This window comes from Paralichthys olivaceus, chromosome 9, assembly GCF_024713975.1.
Source record: "Paralichthys olivaceus isolate ysfri-2021 chromosome 9, ASM2471397v2, whole genome shotgun sequence".
Lineage (NCBI taxonomy): Eukaryota > Metazoa > Chordata > Actinopteri > Pleuronectiformes > Paralichthyidae > Paralichthys > Paralichthys olivaceus.
The window spans coordinates 23,599,794-23,617,341 of NC_091101.1; the positions used below are offsets into that span (position 1 = coordinate 23,599,794).

The 17,548-nt window shown below is 43.1% G+C and overlaps 1 protein-coding gene across 5 annotated transcripts in view; it reads left to right on the forward strand.

The window, feature by feature from the left end:
• The first annotated feature begins 6,846 nt into the window (after nt 1-6,846).
• The window catches only part of LOC109640002 (complexin-2-like), a 42,548-nt gene continuing 31,846 nt past the window's right edge, over nt 6,847-17,548 (forward strand). For 2 of the 5 annotated variants that reach the window (XR_011244077.1, XM_020103772.2), the window contains exons 1-2: nt 6,847-7,291; nt 8,182-8,301. Coding sequence is in view for 4 of the 5 variants with exons in the window: in XM_020103772.2 (XP_019959331.1) it covers nt 8,271-8,301 (31 nt within the window). In the remaining variant the exon portion in view is untranslated. Of the gene's footprint in view, nt 7,292-7,591; nt 7,616-7,661; nt 7,808-7,867; nt 8,027-8,181; nt 8,302-17,548 lie in introns of those variants that run through there. The other 3 variants (XM_069531753.1, XM_020103774.2, XM_020103775.2) reach the window with 3 other exon arrangements.

A 17,548-nucleotide genomic window follows, 5' to 3' on the forward strand; every position in this document is an offset into this window, starting at 1 on the left:
CCTAACCCTAGTCACAACCCTAACCCTAACCCTAATTGCAACCCTAACCCTAACCCTAATTGCAACCCTAACCCTAACCCTAGTCACAACCCTAACCCTAACCCTAATTGCAACCCTAACCCATATTCACCATAGGGTGAATAACTCTGCGCTGCTTGCTCGAAACGTGCTGAAATTCGGTGTGGTTGTGTGGCAGGCTACCCTTGATTAGTCATGAAATTCCCAAGTCTCTATGACTTTCAGAAAAAAAGTTATTCACAAATATCTTCTACTTTTTTTTTTAGATTTGGTGGTTTTACGATTTCCGAAGGTCGTAGAAGCTCGGGGATGGTCCCAATGGATCGGGCATAGCCACATTAGTGGAGATGGAACCAATTTCCAAGTCTCTATGACCTTCAGAAAAAAAGTTATTGAAGAATATTTTGATCTCCAATAGGTTTTCATCCCTAACCCTAACCCTAATCACAACCCAAAAAACAAACACTAATCACAACCCTCACCCTACCCCTTCCAAAGGTCGTAGAAGCTCGTGGGTGGTACCAATGGATCGGGCATAGCCACATTAGTGGAGATGGAACCAACTTCCAAGTCTCTATGACCTTCGGAAAAAAAGTTATTGAAGAATATCTTGACCTCCAATGGGTTTTCATTCCTAACCCTAGTCACAACCCTAACCCTAACCCTAGTCACAACCCTAACCCAATGTTCTGGGTATATGTGTTCCTGCTTTTAGATCCACCCTCTCTCACCTTCATGCAGGCTCCTGGTCCCACTGGCAAACAGGAAGTGGGAGATTCCAACTCCATTTGTAGAGAGGGGAATCTGGAGTGCACCACATAAAAGCCAGTCCAGAGGGGTGTTTGAAATGATTTCACAGAAATGCTCTTTTAAAAGCCCACCTAATATAATGTAGTGATATTTCTGTGACAGGCTTGGTCGGGTGAAATGCTGTTGGATAAATATTTTCTTTTTCAATGTCATCTCTGGAGGAGATTTGTTAATTGATATTTGTCTTGATGGTTTGTCTCGTAGGAGGGGCTTCCGCTATAAAGCTAGGGGGGGGGTAGAAGCTCCTCAGGTGGAGTCAAGCTTGGGCCTGGAGGCTGTGTGTGTACGAGAGCCCATGACTCAGTGGTCTGTAGTGAGTGAGTGATCTTACTTCGGTCTGAAGAGTTTTGTTTTTTTTGTTTTCTGCACACTGTACCTGCACAGGACTGGTAATAACAATACATTTAAGCACCAGGGGAAGATCTCGAGTCGTGTCTCCTTCTTCCACCATGGGACTCAGTATTACAGGGAGCATTGCTGCTGGTAAGACATTTGTGTCGGGGGTTTGTTCTGGCACCAAGTCAGAGCGTCACACTTTTGAGGTCAGATGAGAGAAGCCGTTTGCTGCAGTCATTCTGAAAATGATTCTGCTGTGGACTGATTTTCTGACCCCAGTGAAATGATGCAGCTTGAACCAAATCACAACAGCTGCAAGCACATTTGTCTGCATCATTCTATAACTGTGTCTTTTCCCTTTGGCCGTAGTGAGCTGTCACACTAAGGAGGTGATGGAGTGCTGCGGCTACATTTCTAGAGCCCATATTAACTCTGACTCCAATTTCTGGAGTATCTAGGATTGATTGATTGACTCCTGTGTGCACAGCATCGACGGGTTAAGCTGCTGCTGCAGCTCGATGTTCTATCAGAGCAACATGAAACAATCCAAAGTAACCAAATCTGAATGAGGATGAAGAGCAACAGGCTCCTTCTCATACATCACAGTTTAATCCAGGCTCCACAGACGAGGCTGCGTTCACATAGATACAACGCTTCAATCTCTGCGGTCTTCATCCTCCACAGTGAATCTGCTGAGATGAAAAATACCCTTGATACAGACCTGGCTTGTCGGACCGACAAGACGTGTGGGGGGCATTTTGTGGCCCAGCTGAGCTCAGTCACTGAGACTTCAAGTTAACTGGAGCTTCAATTCTTCTGGTGTACACACGCTAACAAGCAACGACACTAAAGGGATGGACGCAGCAGGGGTCATATGTCAGTGATTATATTTGCTGATGTGTCAAGTTGTATTGAATGTTGGCCCCTTATTGTGACTTCTGTGACTTGCAGCTCCACAGAATTGATGAATTCGATTACCTGCAGAGAACTGCAGACGTGTGTGTACATATAATCTATATGTCCTTCATGCAGACACATCTCATCCTTGTGTAGTTACATTTAGGGTTGAGACTTGGTTTCAAGTTAAGTAGCAGAGGAGGAATCACCTCAGGATTTCTCGTCGTCCTACATTTGGTATCTTGCACATGTTGACGCCTGCATTTACCTGAACTTCGTCCTTGGTCTATGACAAGATAAATCACTGCTCTTACTTTTTTCCGTTGCCTTCATAGTATTTTCTGCCAACTGCACTTAAGCATGTGCACGACCAGTGAATCTGAATGTTCATGTGATGGTGTTCAGAGAGACTAAATACATGATGACAGACCGGACTTACTGTAAATGCAACTTCTTCTTGATGAAATCAACATTCGACCTTCAACCACTTGGGGCGGCTGTGGCACAAGGGGTAGAACAGGTCGCCCTCTAACTTCTAACCAGAAGTTCGATCCCAGCCTTCCCCCAAGTATCCTTGGCTTGTCGCCATGGATACAATAGTCTCATTCATTAAACCCAGTAGCATCCTTACATGGACTTTGTTGCTTCTCTACCACATGACCTGACTTCACAATCCCTGCAGCCATTAGTGGTCGCCTAACAATAACACATAACTATGGGTCATAATAAACGAGCTACGCCATGGAGACATTTCAGAAATTCCCAGTCAGGTTAAAGAGATATCCCTCCTTTACTTTTCCTGTCCTTGGCTGACATGCAAACGCAAGCAGTAACTAGCATTCAACATCATCCTCCGGCGTCCAGGTCACACAGCTCATCCTCTGGGGAAATTTGTGGGCTGAGCAAAGATGAGCTTCCACACTGGGGAATAAATAGAACACGTCAATGCCGTGTCGCAGGCTCTCCAGGTTGATTCACAGGCCACCTCGCCATTTACATGCACCGATCAGTTTTGGCAAGTCAGTGGGGATCCTCCCGTGTGTGACTCAGAGCCAGCGTTCCTGTTCTGCCTGGAAAACAAAGATGTATCTCTACACTTTCTGTGTGTGTGTGTGTGTGTGTGTGTGTGTGTTTCATAAGAGCTGAGGCTGTGAGCGTGAGACAGGAGCATATAGTACGTTAGAGTGGGTTTGAGTTGCATTAACAAGATGTCAGGGGAGTAAGTGTGAGACAGAGGGGAGAGTGTCAGATGGTCTGTGCATCCAGGAGGAGGTGAAGCTTTCCTGTTGTTGCTCCTTTAGTGAAGAGAATTCTCAGGGTTGTTGTGGTGGGTTCAGTTTGAGGTGAAGGCTGCATTTGAGGTTGGGAATATGAATTTAAATCAGTGGAGCATCACCTGTGTACAGTTCAACCCAAAGACAGATGTTTTATTCATTTCATCTCGAGTGAAACCATTAGATAGTTTTTTAAATCCAGACTGAAAACGTTCTTATCCACAAGTGCCTTAACTAATATATTATTTGAAATCTTATTGTTTATATGCAGATGTTTTTCATCTTTTCATTTTCCATTAGTTATTTTATTCAGCTCTTTCAAATATATTTCATTTGGCTTTTTAACATTAATTGTGCATTTAATTTTGTCTTTGTGTTTGTTTGTTTTTTATCTTCGTAAACCACCTCCATTCTCTGTGTATGAAATATAATTAAAACAACATTTGCTTTCTGTAAAGCAGCTTTTTGTACTGGAGAGGAAAATGCCAATTTTAATATTTATTTTCAGACTTGGATAAACAACCGCTTCAGTGTTCATTTATAAAACATCATCATCATTTGTTAAATACACAAACATCACGAGTGGCCACCCACAACAAGTTGAAGTCTGCTGGGTCACTTCTGCCTGTGTGTGTTAATCGCTCTGTAACTGATACTGTAAAATCAATCTCAACACATAATGCACCAAACTCAAAGTCCCACTGGACGTTCAATACTGCCGTGACAGAAATGGCTTGGGAAAAAAAATCACTTAATGTGAGTTACTATTGGTTTTAAATTCCTGATCAATAGTCATCTCAGGCTGGTGGAGTGGGAGCATGCGGCTCGTGGTAGGATGCAAATGACCTCTGCCTCGATTGATAAGCATGATGGGAGGCAACGGCTTCTTAGAGAACACTATTGTCATCCGTGCAATTCTGTAATAGAAATGAATGGAGAGCAGCCACAGAATCAAACTATCACCAACCAGTTTAGGTACCAAATAATATTTCTTCTAATTTCTAAACACAAATATATGAACTAGCTTAATGTGACCAAATAAACATGATGTTCAGTCCACACATGAACAAAATGAGTTTAAAGATTTCAGAGATACAACAACATCAGGGATTATGAATCAGAACTGTTATTATTATAACTCTATTAATAATGCCTAATTTTCATTGTGAGTTATTATCAAATTATTTCTTTCTTTATGATTTAGTAGCTTGAACCAATTGTGATACATGATTTTCTACATCCACTTGATCTGAGTATATACATGTAATTAATCCATTGATACCAGTAGATAACAATTCATATCAAGCTATGAAATAATCATTAAAACATAAATCAATGTCAAATGTTTTTATTTAAACCTTTGTAGGTTTAAATCTTTGAATATAAGCTAAATAAAGTAAGAATGATTGTGTCATGTTCACAGGTGGTTTGACCAAGAATTACCTACATTTTAAATGTATTTTTTTTACTTAGAATTTAATACACATGAATTATTATTATTATTATTATTATTATTATTATTATTATTATTATTATTATTATTATTATTATTATTATACGTATAAATGTAACAGCCCCAAACCACAAATGTCAGATTGTGCACAAGATGTTGTTTTTGTGCAGTAGCCATATGTGCTGGGTTTGAATCATGATATACACTGTGGTTGAAAAATCAGAGCTGAAAATACACTGTGTGTGTGTATATATATATATATATATATATATATATATAGTAAGTGCACTGAAACAAGTATGTGACAGTGTCATATACTATGTATGAATGTGTCTCTGCAGGCTCTCAGATCTGCAGCTGGATTCAAGACTGCAGAAAGACATTTGCAGGACTTGAGGCTCTCAGAGAACAGGTGAGGAACCAGGCCACTTTGAAATCAACAGCAGAGAAGATGAATTTCTGTTTTGTTCCGTCGCTGATTTCAGACGCTCAAAACCTTTACCTCTGAAATGGACCAAGGACAGAAAGAAATGTGCTTGTGGCATTGGTTAAACCAATGATTCAAGAATTGAGACTGTGGACATAATGTTCCATGATTCAGTGGAGGCTCATCATTTCTCTATCAAGCCGCATGACAAGAGAAAAACTCATTACTGCTCAATGGGAGGTTGAATGAAGGTCGCTCATAGACAAAGTGATGTGTGTTGTTTCTCTTGATAAAGGCTGAGGTTACACAGCTCATTCAAAGCAGCTGTAGTGATAACACAATCCATGTCCCTCTCAGCAAGTCTGTTCCATATCTGAGACACTGAGAGACTCAAACCATTAACTTCAGAGAATGTGGATGGTCTCCTTCTCACAACCCCTCTCATCCTCCATCCTCTGATACTGATCTACACTTTCTCAATCTGTCGTCATTATAATAATTATACATTTTACTTTACCTTTAACTTGATGTGAGTAATTGAAGTAAAACCAGATGTTAAACTCAGATTGGGAGACACAAACATCAATACAACATGTACCACAAGATCAGTTAAGATTAAAACCAAGGTTTAAATCTGAATAAGAGGTATAAACCCCTAACAGAATATGTGAACCCAAGAGTGAAACAGACATGAAAACAAATGATTCAAATATAAAAAAAACAAATTGGGTGAAGAAAAAAATATTTCATCCACTAACTCTGGCATGCTGTTCTTGTTTGTCCAAAATCAAAATGAAATAATAATATAGATACTACACTGAAGACTTAGCATCATAGCTACACTATAGAACCCTCGGAAGGATAATCAAAGCAATCCGATTACAGATCTACAGTAAATAGTTAACTAAAGGATCACTATTGACCCCACATGCAGAAATGCAGACATGAGGCGAGAAGGGACAACAGTTCAAAACATCAGGATGAATTTTAGGTTAAGAAAAATCACCCAGTGCAGTTTGTCTCGTGTAAATCAGATTATTTGCCTTATTCTGTCGCTGGGATGGATCTGAACAAAGTGTCACAACCAGGAGGTTCGTATTGCTTTATTTAACTTCACAGTATCGGGGGCTTGATTGAATTTAAGGAGAGTCTGTTGGTGTAGGTATGTGCTCTAGATTCTATTTTTTAATGCAACTGAAATGTAAAGACTTAGATCCTTTGCCTTGCTGGGTCACAGCAGCACATGTTTCTTTTGTCCCTCTCATGTGCCTCTGATGTTCCACAGAGTAGAAAAATAACCTCAGGTTCCCGTTTGTCCATTGTTGCCCCTGTCCCTCACAGATACTGTGCACACCACTGAATTCAGTGTGTGAATATTATCATGAAGCAATGGAACATGAGCGATATAATCACCAGATGCTGTTCAGCACCGACACTACGCTCCCCTATAGCAACATGATGGGAACCCCACTGGAACATTTTGTGATTTTTGCACATCTCTCCTCCTGAGATCAAGCGACATCTTTTTCCCTCCACATCCATCACATCCCCGGTACATTCTGCAAGCGGAGTCCCTGTGGAGAAGGGGTTGTGGTGGGGGGGCTGCCAGAGACAGGGCTGCAGACTTGATCTCTCATCTATCGGTCAGGGGAGACGTTGGTGGGACGTTTGTCTCTGCGTCCCTCCGTGTGATTCAGTCCTTCCTTCCCATCACGGTGTGAACGGCAGCTGCTTCACCACCACCACCACCACCACCACCCCCTTTTCCACTCCTCCTCTTTCTCTCTAAGCGTGTGTGAGTGTGAGTGTGTGAGTGAGTGTGTGAGTGAGTGTGTGTGTGTGTGCAGGAAGACAAGGCGGCAGGCAGCAGGAAGCACCAAGGACGTCCTTTTTCCAGCCCCGGGAGCCAGCCGGAGATGCGAGGGAAGAGCAGTTAGATTCGCCTGTGCTGCTGGTGCCTGCTGCGGGATAACTTCGCTCCGGAGGCTGCTGCAGCTGAAGCTCCGCTCCCCCGATCCTCGCCCGGTGTGTGTGACAGAGTGAAGCCGGATTTCGGAGCCTGTCGCCGGGACGGAGGTAAATCGACGCTCGGTGCGGGTTTTGGGGGGAGCTGTCCAGTCGCGGTGGTGCTGAAACCAGATCAAACGAGGAAGTGCACGCGTTTTCTCTGCGTTTCACGACCCCGCACACTCACGATCGGGTCGACGCTGAGCACATTTACCGCAATTCCCCGCACGTGTAGGTGTAAACGTGCACGCATGAGTCTGCGTTGCTGCTTAATTAACGCACTGTGCGTTACAGCTTTTTTCTTTTGATGGGATGGTTTTGTCCAATGTCTCCAATGGAGAAGTTTTACCACATGATGAGGACAAATGCACATCAGTGGTTCGTTTCCAGCGGGTGAGACAGAGGACTGTCCTGCAGGGCTGAGCACTTGCACCGTGCACTTTCTCCAAAGTGGCTCCGGGCACGTAGAGGTTATTGCTGATTGTCGTGACACACAGTCCCGTCACTGACACTACAACACACAAGTGTCCGGGTTCTCTTGCACATACGCACGGAGACACTGAGTCGTAGCTGCTGATTCGCTCTGTAGGTTCGACATGTTTGGTGTTTTTCTGTTTTTGTCCGTTGGGCTCAGGTTGAGATTGAACCATTGACCTCGGTGTCCTTCAGTTGGCGCATTGAAGAAACGTGCCCGACACACAGATGAGCTGATATCTGTCTCTTTGGCTCCGTTCAAACCAAACGTGTGGCGACATTCGACAGATTATGATTCGATAATTATATAATTTTTTATCATTAGATAAAGTAAGTTTGTACTTAATGGTATTTAAAATCACCTGTATCCCGATATGAGGTGTATTTTCATAGATTTTTGAGTCTGTCCTGGTGTATTTCAAGCTTTTCACATTTATCACTATTGATCCATTTCATGAGGCAAACGTTTTTTTTCTTCTTCCCAGATCTCACAACAAAGGACTTCCACTTTTCCTGCAACTATTGAATGTAACATTGCTCGGATAAAGAAGGCAGGGAATTAAAAGCCATCATCATGAATTTCGTTATGAAACAAGCGTTGGGAGGTAAGTTTGACTTTATATTTTCACATTTGCTTTGCAAGTCTGATGATGGCTCTTCCTGACGGGTGTTGTTTTTCTCTCCTGAACTTCTGTCGCACTGTTTGAGATCCATTGCGTTTCCAATTTCACGTCTTGCCGCGCATATGCACACATCATCATTATTATTATTCGATCGTGGACAGATGCAGTGTAGGAAATCAGGTTTTTTTTCCCCACATCTGCTGCTGGCTCAGTGCACACATGGTGCTGTTGACCCCTGAGGCACACTGACCACAGTTCACTGTAACAGGTTGGTAATTTGTAATATAGACTGAATCGTCGTGGCAAAATGGCATTTCATGTTCCAGTGAGCGCAACCTGTTTAGCCGGAGATGTTAAAACAGGTCTCACTCGTACCATCAATCAGACTGTGCTGCCTCTTGACAATGACTCTCATCTTCACGCTGATCACACATATTCCACCTGAAGGGGGAAAAAGATAATCTAATCATAATCTAATCTTCAGTCCAACTCCCTGGACATGAGATTATCATAACAGAGTAATGGATTTTGATGGAACACAGACTTGTTATCGTGAATGAATATGCAGATGGTGCAGTGGAAGGTGAAAGGACCTGAGATGTTTTCACAGAGCAGAGATGATGCTCGGAGATTTGTCCATAGTGAGTTCTTAGTGGGTAGTGAGTGGAAACACGACGTTGCTCTGCCGTTGTTTGTATCTTCGTGAGCTGATCAGACCCTAATGAGCCCGAGCTGATATTTCTTTGTTATTCTCAGACTTCAACTGCTTTTCATTTAAATGTTGCTAAACCCTGATTGGTGCATGCGGATGCAATGGAGCCACGCCCACTTAAAATCAACAAACAGCGGAGTCAAAACCACCAAAGACAGAACTCTGTCAACCTTTGGTCCAGACTGAGAAACTGATCAACATGTTTTATGACCTTCAACACTTAAATTCTACTGGTCGCAGATCGTTCCAATATGACTTCATTAAATCCTACGAGGCTGCAGCAACTGTTGCATCATTGGAGACGTGGGATGATGTAACTGTGACACTACAGAGTGGCGTACAGTTCGCATATCATTATAAAATTACAGTGAAAGAGAACGAAGAGAGCCCAAGAGACAACTACTTCATGTCATCACTAATAAGAACACAACTGATATTTCCATTTTAGTAACACTTAAATTGAAGCCTGTTTTTGTCACAAGGGAGAATATTAGTAAAGTTTTATAACGTGTAATATTTAAAGACTTTAAAGAGACCCCCACTCCTCACTGCACACAAACACTGCTCGACCACCGGTTCTCCAATCAGACGACTTATTGCAGCGTGTGTGGTCGTGACTGTTTCTGCCGGCCTCTCACTCTCAGGAGGTGTCGACGGATCGGAGATCATGTCACACTGAATCTGCACAGTGCAGACGTTAAAGCATGCGGGGTGGAACAGGATCTTCTTCAGTACACAGCCACTGTACGTGGTTTGTAGTCCTCAGATGTCGACACCGATGTCGTCAGCTTATTCTGATTCATTTACACGCTGAGCTAAATACTGGTTTGACATGCTTGGTGTAAAGTGTGTTCGGTATCATGTTGATATTTGTTGGCCTGCTGGTGGAAACCCTCAGTGACGTAACAATGTTGTTGCATTGTGTTGCCTATTTCCAGTGTTTACATGTTCACAGCCTGCCCACGCCTCTTCAGTTTGTCCAGAACCTCCTTGATTCAGGAACATTAAAGCTGTATTTCTGCTGCTGGTGAGAGTGTCAGTGGGAGTCCTGGGGAGCTGCAGGTGTCCACCGTCGGATTTGCTCAAAGCTCCACATCAATAAAGACAACGAGTCAAATCCGCTGAACTTTGCATAAAAGAAATTTCACACATGAGGAAAAACCAGGTTGTTTTTCACCGAGGTCTTCACCTGAGGCTCTGTATTTCTTTCCATCTCGGGGAGCACATTTTTTTGGTTCCTCTTTAAGTAGTAATGAGTTTTCTGTGTGCAGTGGATTAGCTGTGGGCCATTATCTCACTTCTCGCTCTCTCTCCACGCTCTGAGGAGAAGCTCACACTCCATCTGCTCATATCGAGGTCAGGATTTGTATTCTGTTTTCTGCAGTGAGGAGGGAGTCGTCTCGCTTAGCACCGAGGTGGCACTCATCTCTGTCGCCCATGACCTTTACAGTCTTTAAAATGCATGAGAGGTTACCGACATTTTCACGACCCCCAGAAGAGAAGAAGAATCCGCTCTTACCCTCACACTCACATGAGTCCATTAGCCACCAGCCGTTTGTATTTAAGGGTAACTACACATATGTAAACAAGCTGGCACGTGCTGCCAACTAGTGGTAACAACAGGCTCTTTCTGTAACTTGCAGCCGACCACAGGGCAGAGGAGATGGTGTTTGTGGTCACTCCAGGAATTCTCTCATTTCAACAGTGAAGTGAATCATCAAGAAGATTCAAGTCGCCAAATATTCGAAGTGAATCTGAACTTTTCAAACTTGTGTTCGGGACCCTGATGAAAACACAAAGAGGACTCCTGCAGTCCCCAGACCTCAGTTTAGGAAACACTGTGACATGTAGCGAGGAAACGACAAATGAGGAATTGATTCAATCTGCCGGGCAGTTACAGCACCGTGCGCGTGCATGTGTGTGTGTGAGCGGAGGATTTATTGCAAATGACATCATCAAAAGTGCTCGTAAACAGAACTCAGCTCTCTCTCCCTCTCGATGCAGCTACAACACCCTCCTCCTCCTCTTCCTCCTCCTCTGGAATCTCTGCCCTCGGAAGAAGAGGAGGAGGAGAACGAGGTGTAGGAGGAGATGAAAAGTGACAAATTGATCTTTAAAACTGGGTGTTATATCATCAGTGGCTGACGGCAGAGGCTGTACAGCCGCTCCGCACTCTGGACCAGCAGAGGCTGTAATCTCTGTTTATTGGGAGATGTTTCCTGTCCTCAGCGACCACAGTGCTCTCCTCTTACTCTTCCTCCCTCACTCTACTTCTCTATCATTCCTTCCCTCTTCATCCTTTACTTGACGCCTTTCTTCCTGGAACACTCCCTCCTCTCTCACACCTTCCTCACCTACTTATTATCTCAGTCACGTTTCCTCCCCTTTCGACACCTTTCTCACTTCCCCCTCACGACCTGTACAGCTCCCAAAACCCCTCTCTCCTTTTGTGTCATCACTCTCTGTATCCTGTCTTTGCTCCTCTATCCTTCACTTTCACTTTTCCTCCCTGTCATTCCTGCCTCCCTTCCTTCCTTCCTTTGACGATTACAGTAAATTTGAGGGGCGAGGCAAGAAATCCTCAATCGGGCAGCTACAGGGATGTGTGTGTGTGATTCTGTGTTTTCCTGTGTGTGGCAATAGAGAATCAGAGAAGAGGGACTGGGCTTGGTCCTAGTAGTCAGCTTTAGTGTGTGTGTGTGTGTGTGTGTGTGTGTGTGACTGTGTGTGTCTGTGTGTGTCTGTGTGTGTTGCTGACAAAAACATGAAGACATACATTCAAAATTGCAAACAACACAAGCCTTTGACAAAATCTCAAATTCAAACCAACATGATGATAAACACACACACACACACACACACGCACACACACACACACACAGACACACACAGAGGGGGTCGTAATCAGTGGGATGTGACTAACCTCCCTCCCGGTTGAAATCCTCAGCAGGGGAACGCTGAGGGAACCGTGTCGCAGTACAGATGGAGCAGCAGCAGCACCGAAGCCTCGTACACACATCTACTGCACAAACACTCTGTAAGAAGACAAACTTCAGAGTGTAAACAGAAAATAACACTGGATCATAATCACCTCAGAGCACTCAGGCAGAATGTATATACAGAGATGTACACACAGGAGTCAGGGCTTTGAAGTTTTACATTTCCTCTTTTCGACTCACTGCTCATAGATTCGTCTCCTGTCAGAATAATCAGCAAACAATTCACGGAGGCACATTTAGGAACTGAGTGACGGAAGAACTTTCTAAAATGTGCATTAACTGTAAAGTGTCATCACTGATAATAATAGTGTAAGTGTTAAACAGTACTATAATGAACGCCTTTGCTGTTAGAGGTGATTCCCTGTGTTGTGGTCGTGTGGTCACACAGGAGATGAAACATTATCCTAAAGGACTAATTAGAATTAGCTGAAGAGCCCAGGAGACAAGAACTATGAAGATGTGTAACTAACCCCCTCTGGTATATGGGCTGTTATGTGTTTACTCCTTCACAGAGAGAAATTAGTGTGAAAGTGTGGGGATATAGTTTGTGTTTTTACAATTCATGATGGACACCCACCTCTACATTAAGATGCTTAAAACAACATCTGTAGATCAGTGACTTTTACAAGCCCTCTTCTTCATGTCCTCCCTCTTTGCGCCTGCCTCGTTATTCCTTTTTCATCCTCCTTTTTTTTAATCTTCCCCTCCTTCCCATCCACGGATCATGTTCTGTCCACTCTCTGCTAATGAGGGTTATATGTGCTTGGTCTTTATGAGTTTCAGGCACGGCCTCCATCCTCCTGCTGTCTTTAAAAGAGCTGTGGGACAGATTCATGACCACAGAGCAGTTAGAGCTGATTGTGAAAGTGTAATCATTTTTCTTTTTATATTAAGCTTCGGTTTAAACTATGGAAACGTGGCCTCGTGAAGCTTAAATGGATTTTTTATGCAGCGGCAGACTCAACGTGACTGTGATATTACGAGATGTTTTAAAGCCCCTCAGCTCTGCATCGAGGAACGTTCCCAAATACAGTGTGTGCAAAATGCAAATGGTGTGCTCAGTTAGTTTGAACCAGGAACATGTAACGTACCTTATTCAGGAGTGAACCACTTAACCACCAGCTTAGATAACATGACATGTTATCCCTATACAACGCACGCTTCCCGCTGGATTTCATTTAAAAACCTTTGCGCATGGATGGGCAGTCTCTGTGAGCAATTCATATCAGTTCCTTCACACTTAACTGGCTTTTGGCTGACTTGGCATGTGAGAATAATGTTTTATGGGGGGTATTAACCCATTTTAATGCAATTCAGAGAAGGAGGCTGTGTAATCTGATAAATTGATGTGCGGTAATGATATCTGCCCTCGATAGACACCTCCACTGCACGGCTCAGTGGCTTTTATGGTTCATGCCGCAGAGCCACCGTTTGGAACGACAGCATTAAAATCAAATCTGGACTGAAATGTTCAGGACGAGAGCAAAACTTTGGACTTTTTGTTTTTAATTTTAACAATAATTCTCAAGTTCATGCTTCAATGCTACATTTCATTATCCCCAGTGACATTTCAACCCGACACTTTTTAGTCAGCGAACACCAGACACGTTAAAGTTCACACATCTCACCTGAAAATGAGACGCTCGGTGGTAACACGCTTATAAATGTGCTAATATTGTAATTAGATTTATGTGGGAAATTATGAGCAGGAGACATGGATCATTATTATCTAACAAGAAACTGAGTTAACACTTCCGATGAGCTCTAGACACTGAAGATATGAAACATTTGCAGCTGAAGATTTTTTTTTTTTTTTAATGTTTCACTTGTATTTAATGAAACTTACTTTTTAGTAAGCTAAATCCAAGTAGGTGGTAAATCTTTCTTTTCCACCAGTGTTTTGCTGCCATCACAGAAGACTTGATCCAACATACGAGTGGATCTTTAAGGGAAACAATCAGATATAACTTTCAAGTGAATAAATAAATACAATTTCAACTCACAAAATCTGCCATTATTAAAGCACATCTGAGTTTTACAGGGAAATGGCGATGGCACTGATCTGGTTTACTGCAGGATATGACAGGAACTCATTTCTATATAACAAGTAAACAACGTTATAAATAAAACAATTAAAATATTAAACTTGTTCAGTAAAACTCTGGTTCGTCCTCTTTTTACCGTCTCTTTTGAACCTGGCTCGTCTCAATGTCATTACCAGCAAATACTCAGTGACACTCAGTTAATTTGGTGGAAAAAATGCAGAGCAGCTTTTTCCATATCGCTTCGTGTCCTGTGTTCCGTCTCACAGATGTTATTTATACCAGATGCCTGCTTTGCCTTTTCAATTCAGCCCACTCAGAGCTAACTGCATGTTTGTGCGCGCGTTATGTTTCTATAACAGAAAAAACAGAAATGCTCCGACTCCTTTCTCTTCTCAAACACAAGCCCTCCACCTCTCTCTCCTGAAGGGGACGGCTTTAAAAACAATGTCAGACTGCAGATGATTGATGTATTGATATTTTACTTGTCATCACGGAGCAGCTTCTCACCCTGAAGGTCTTCATGTCACACTCTGTGTGGCGTCTGTGTTACAATCACGGTGAAGTGACAGTGACCGACCTGGGGGTATTTTCTGAAATACCACTCACTGACCACTGCAGCCATGTCCAAAAGATGTGGTTTTATAACTTGTGACGCCGCCTGTGGCTTCAACGGTCTGGACAGTTGTCTGAAATTAAAACGGGAAAGCCTTTTCTTTTAACCTTATTTGGCTCTGGCTCTATTTGAGGAAGCACAGGCCCTTTTTGCAGCAGCTGGGTTATTTTCTCATTCTGATTTGATTTGGTTTATTTTTTATTCCTCCTCATGACATTAGCTGTTAGTTTGTTTATCTGCTGTAAAAATACACACACATCATTAATGTAGTTATCCAGGAAGGGGAGACACATCTCGATTTCAGTTATGAAGCCGAAAGTGTAATATTTTACCAAGTTGACGAAGCAGATTATTATTTTCTACTTCAGAGTCGTGCAAAGCCCAAAACTGAAAAACGTACTCTATACAGTCTCAGTGAGCATTTCTCAAAATGGATCCAAACTCCTTCTTGATGTGATGGAAGTTTTCTGGAAGCTGGTGAAAGGAGAACTCAGGCAGCAACTTCTGCAGGAGAGTTCAATGTAGACTTGATGCATTAAGGAGACCGGAAGGTTGAACAATATATAAACATGAGCAATTGTCACCCCTCAAGTCTGAAGATGTCTCCAACAGCATCCCAGTGTTTCTTCTTCTACTTGTGTCACCTAATCCAACAGCACATCATCCATGAAAGGCTAGAGTTGCTGTCACTCTCTATGTTACATGATGCATCCTATTGGATAGTTAAGCCTAAAGCATGCATGCATACATCACATTGTGTCCTTACGTCTTACCACCGGTGTGATACACAGAAGAGTTGGTTCTGTCTCTCCCAGACAGAGAGGGACGTCCCTGAGCGTAGACACTCCACTGTACCGTTGGTTGGTCCTTTATATAACCTGACCTTGGGTTCTGCTTGGAGAGAGAAGCGAGTATCTGTGGAAGGAGATGGGATCTTTTCTCCTAATGGGGTGAGGATGGTCAAAAATTCCTTAACACCAAATGTCTCAGGTTTGCTGGGTTCTCTTGGCTGCAGCCGTCAGCCACCACCCACACGCCCCTCTGTGCAGTGCAGAAGTATATTTCTCCCTCATGTACTAATGACGATAGATTGACACTCTGCAGTCTGTGGGGGTTTCTGCCTTGCAGCAGCCTGCCGGGGGGGGGCAGCCAGTCCAACAACTGCAGAGGGAATCCCCATGGGGGCGACGTGGCTGTCAATCACAGCTTTTCATTTTCTCCTCCTGTGGGGAAACATTAGCAAGGATATAAGTGGAATGGGCACAATAGTCGCCTACACAGCTGAATGCACAGGAAACACACATGAGCTGTTTGAATAACTGCTCGCTTCAGGTGTTCATTCGTTTCCTTCAGGTTTCACCAGGGTCAGAACGGTCGCCTGGTAACTTACCTGGAAATCAGGTTGATGAAAGTGAAAAGACTGAATCAAACAGCTGACAGACGTCAGGATGCTGAGGCAGCACCGCTATGGTTGAGGTTATTCGTAGGTGGGTTTTTTTGGTCAAATTTGACGTGAGTGACTTGTGCAGTGATTGTTTTAAACCTGGCTGTGTGTTTAGCCTGTGGTGATGCTGGTTGCAGCTCTTCTTTCTCAAACTGTACAAATGACCTGCAGGAAAGTAAAGCTCTGCTGCTGGACTAAATAAATCCAGAGAAACCTGAAGCTTCACCATTTCAAATTATATAATGAAGCTCGTCTCTGTACGTTTGTGTGTTTCACATACAGACACATAGACGGACACATTTACTGGAATTAGTAGATAGATGGTCAATGGAAAAGAAAGGCTACTTAATGCATGTCTTATTAGTATTTGTTCTAGCTGACTGCGTACACCAATAATATTACTGTAAAGCTCCTGTGCAATGCAGATTCCTTTGGTATTGTTCTTTCTGGAAATGCATAAATTGTTTGCTGTCACGAACATCAGCGACTCGTAGCGACCGTGCGGTGTTGGCCACCAGACAAAAATGGACGCCTCCCTCTGCCACCTGCTCCTGTCAGCGTGAGCAACAAGTGAAAACCCGACTGTTCCTCCAACACCTGTGGTGAATCACAAAGACTTCAGAGGAAAAAATAAAACTCGCTCCACCATCCATTATCCGCTCTATGAAATATTAATGTGGAAGAAACAGTCTGCCTCAGTATTTCTGAGTATTTCTTTCTCTGCTGTTCGGTACAACTGCAATTATTCCATGTTTTCATTATGATTCAGCTTTCACTTTACAGGTTTATTGTACTTTTCAAATTCCTCAGTAAGGATTTTAATGACATCACCTTCTCACTCATATTACTGACTAATTTACTGAGGAACTCAGTCATCCGGGCAGATAAATGAGCCTCTCTGAGCCAAAACACACAAAACCACACCGGTTCTTTTGCTTCTCTGCGCTAATTACATCTCCAAATTGATTTTTTTTCTTTCCTCCTCCTCCTCCCGATCTTGGCGGAGAGTTCGGGGAATCAAAACACTCTACCTGCATCACCGGGGAGCCGAGAGTCACTGTGCAGCATGAGATACGCTGATGCTTATTACTGATTCACGCTTTGACCTAGAAAGCGGTTAATAGCGTACGCCGAGGCTGCGTGACGCTACACTATAACGCTGCTGTGAGAGGAGTGAGTGGATGGCACACATTAGCGTTACGGAGCACCCTCTCGATTGTGAGTGTGTATTTGTATGCATGTGAATGTATACGGTGAACTGTATGTTCATTGTTATTCTAAAGGAACGTCGCTGCTATTTTCACTGAAATATGCAGTTGACTCCGTGCACTGCTGCTGGTATTATTTTATCATCCAAGTTTTTATGGCTTTCACATGTGAAACACTGTGTTGGTTATAAAGGCTGTAAAGGCATTT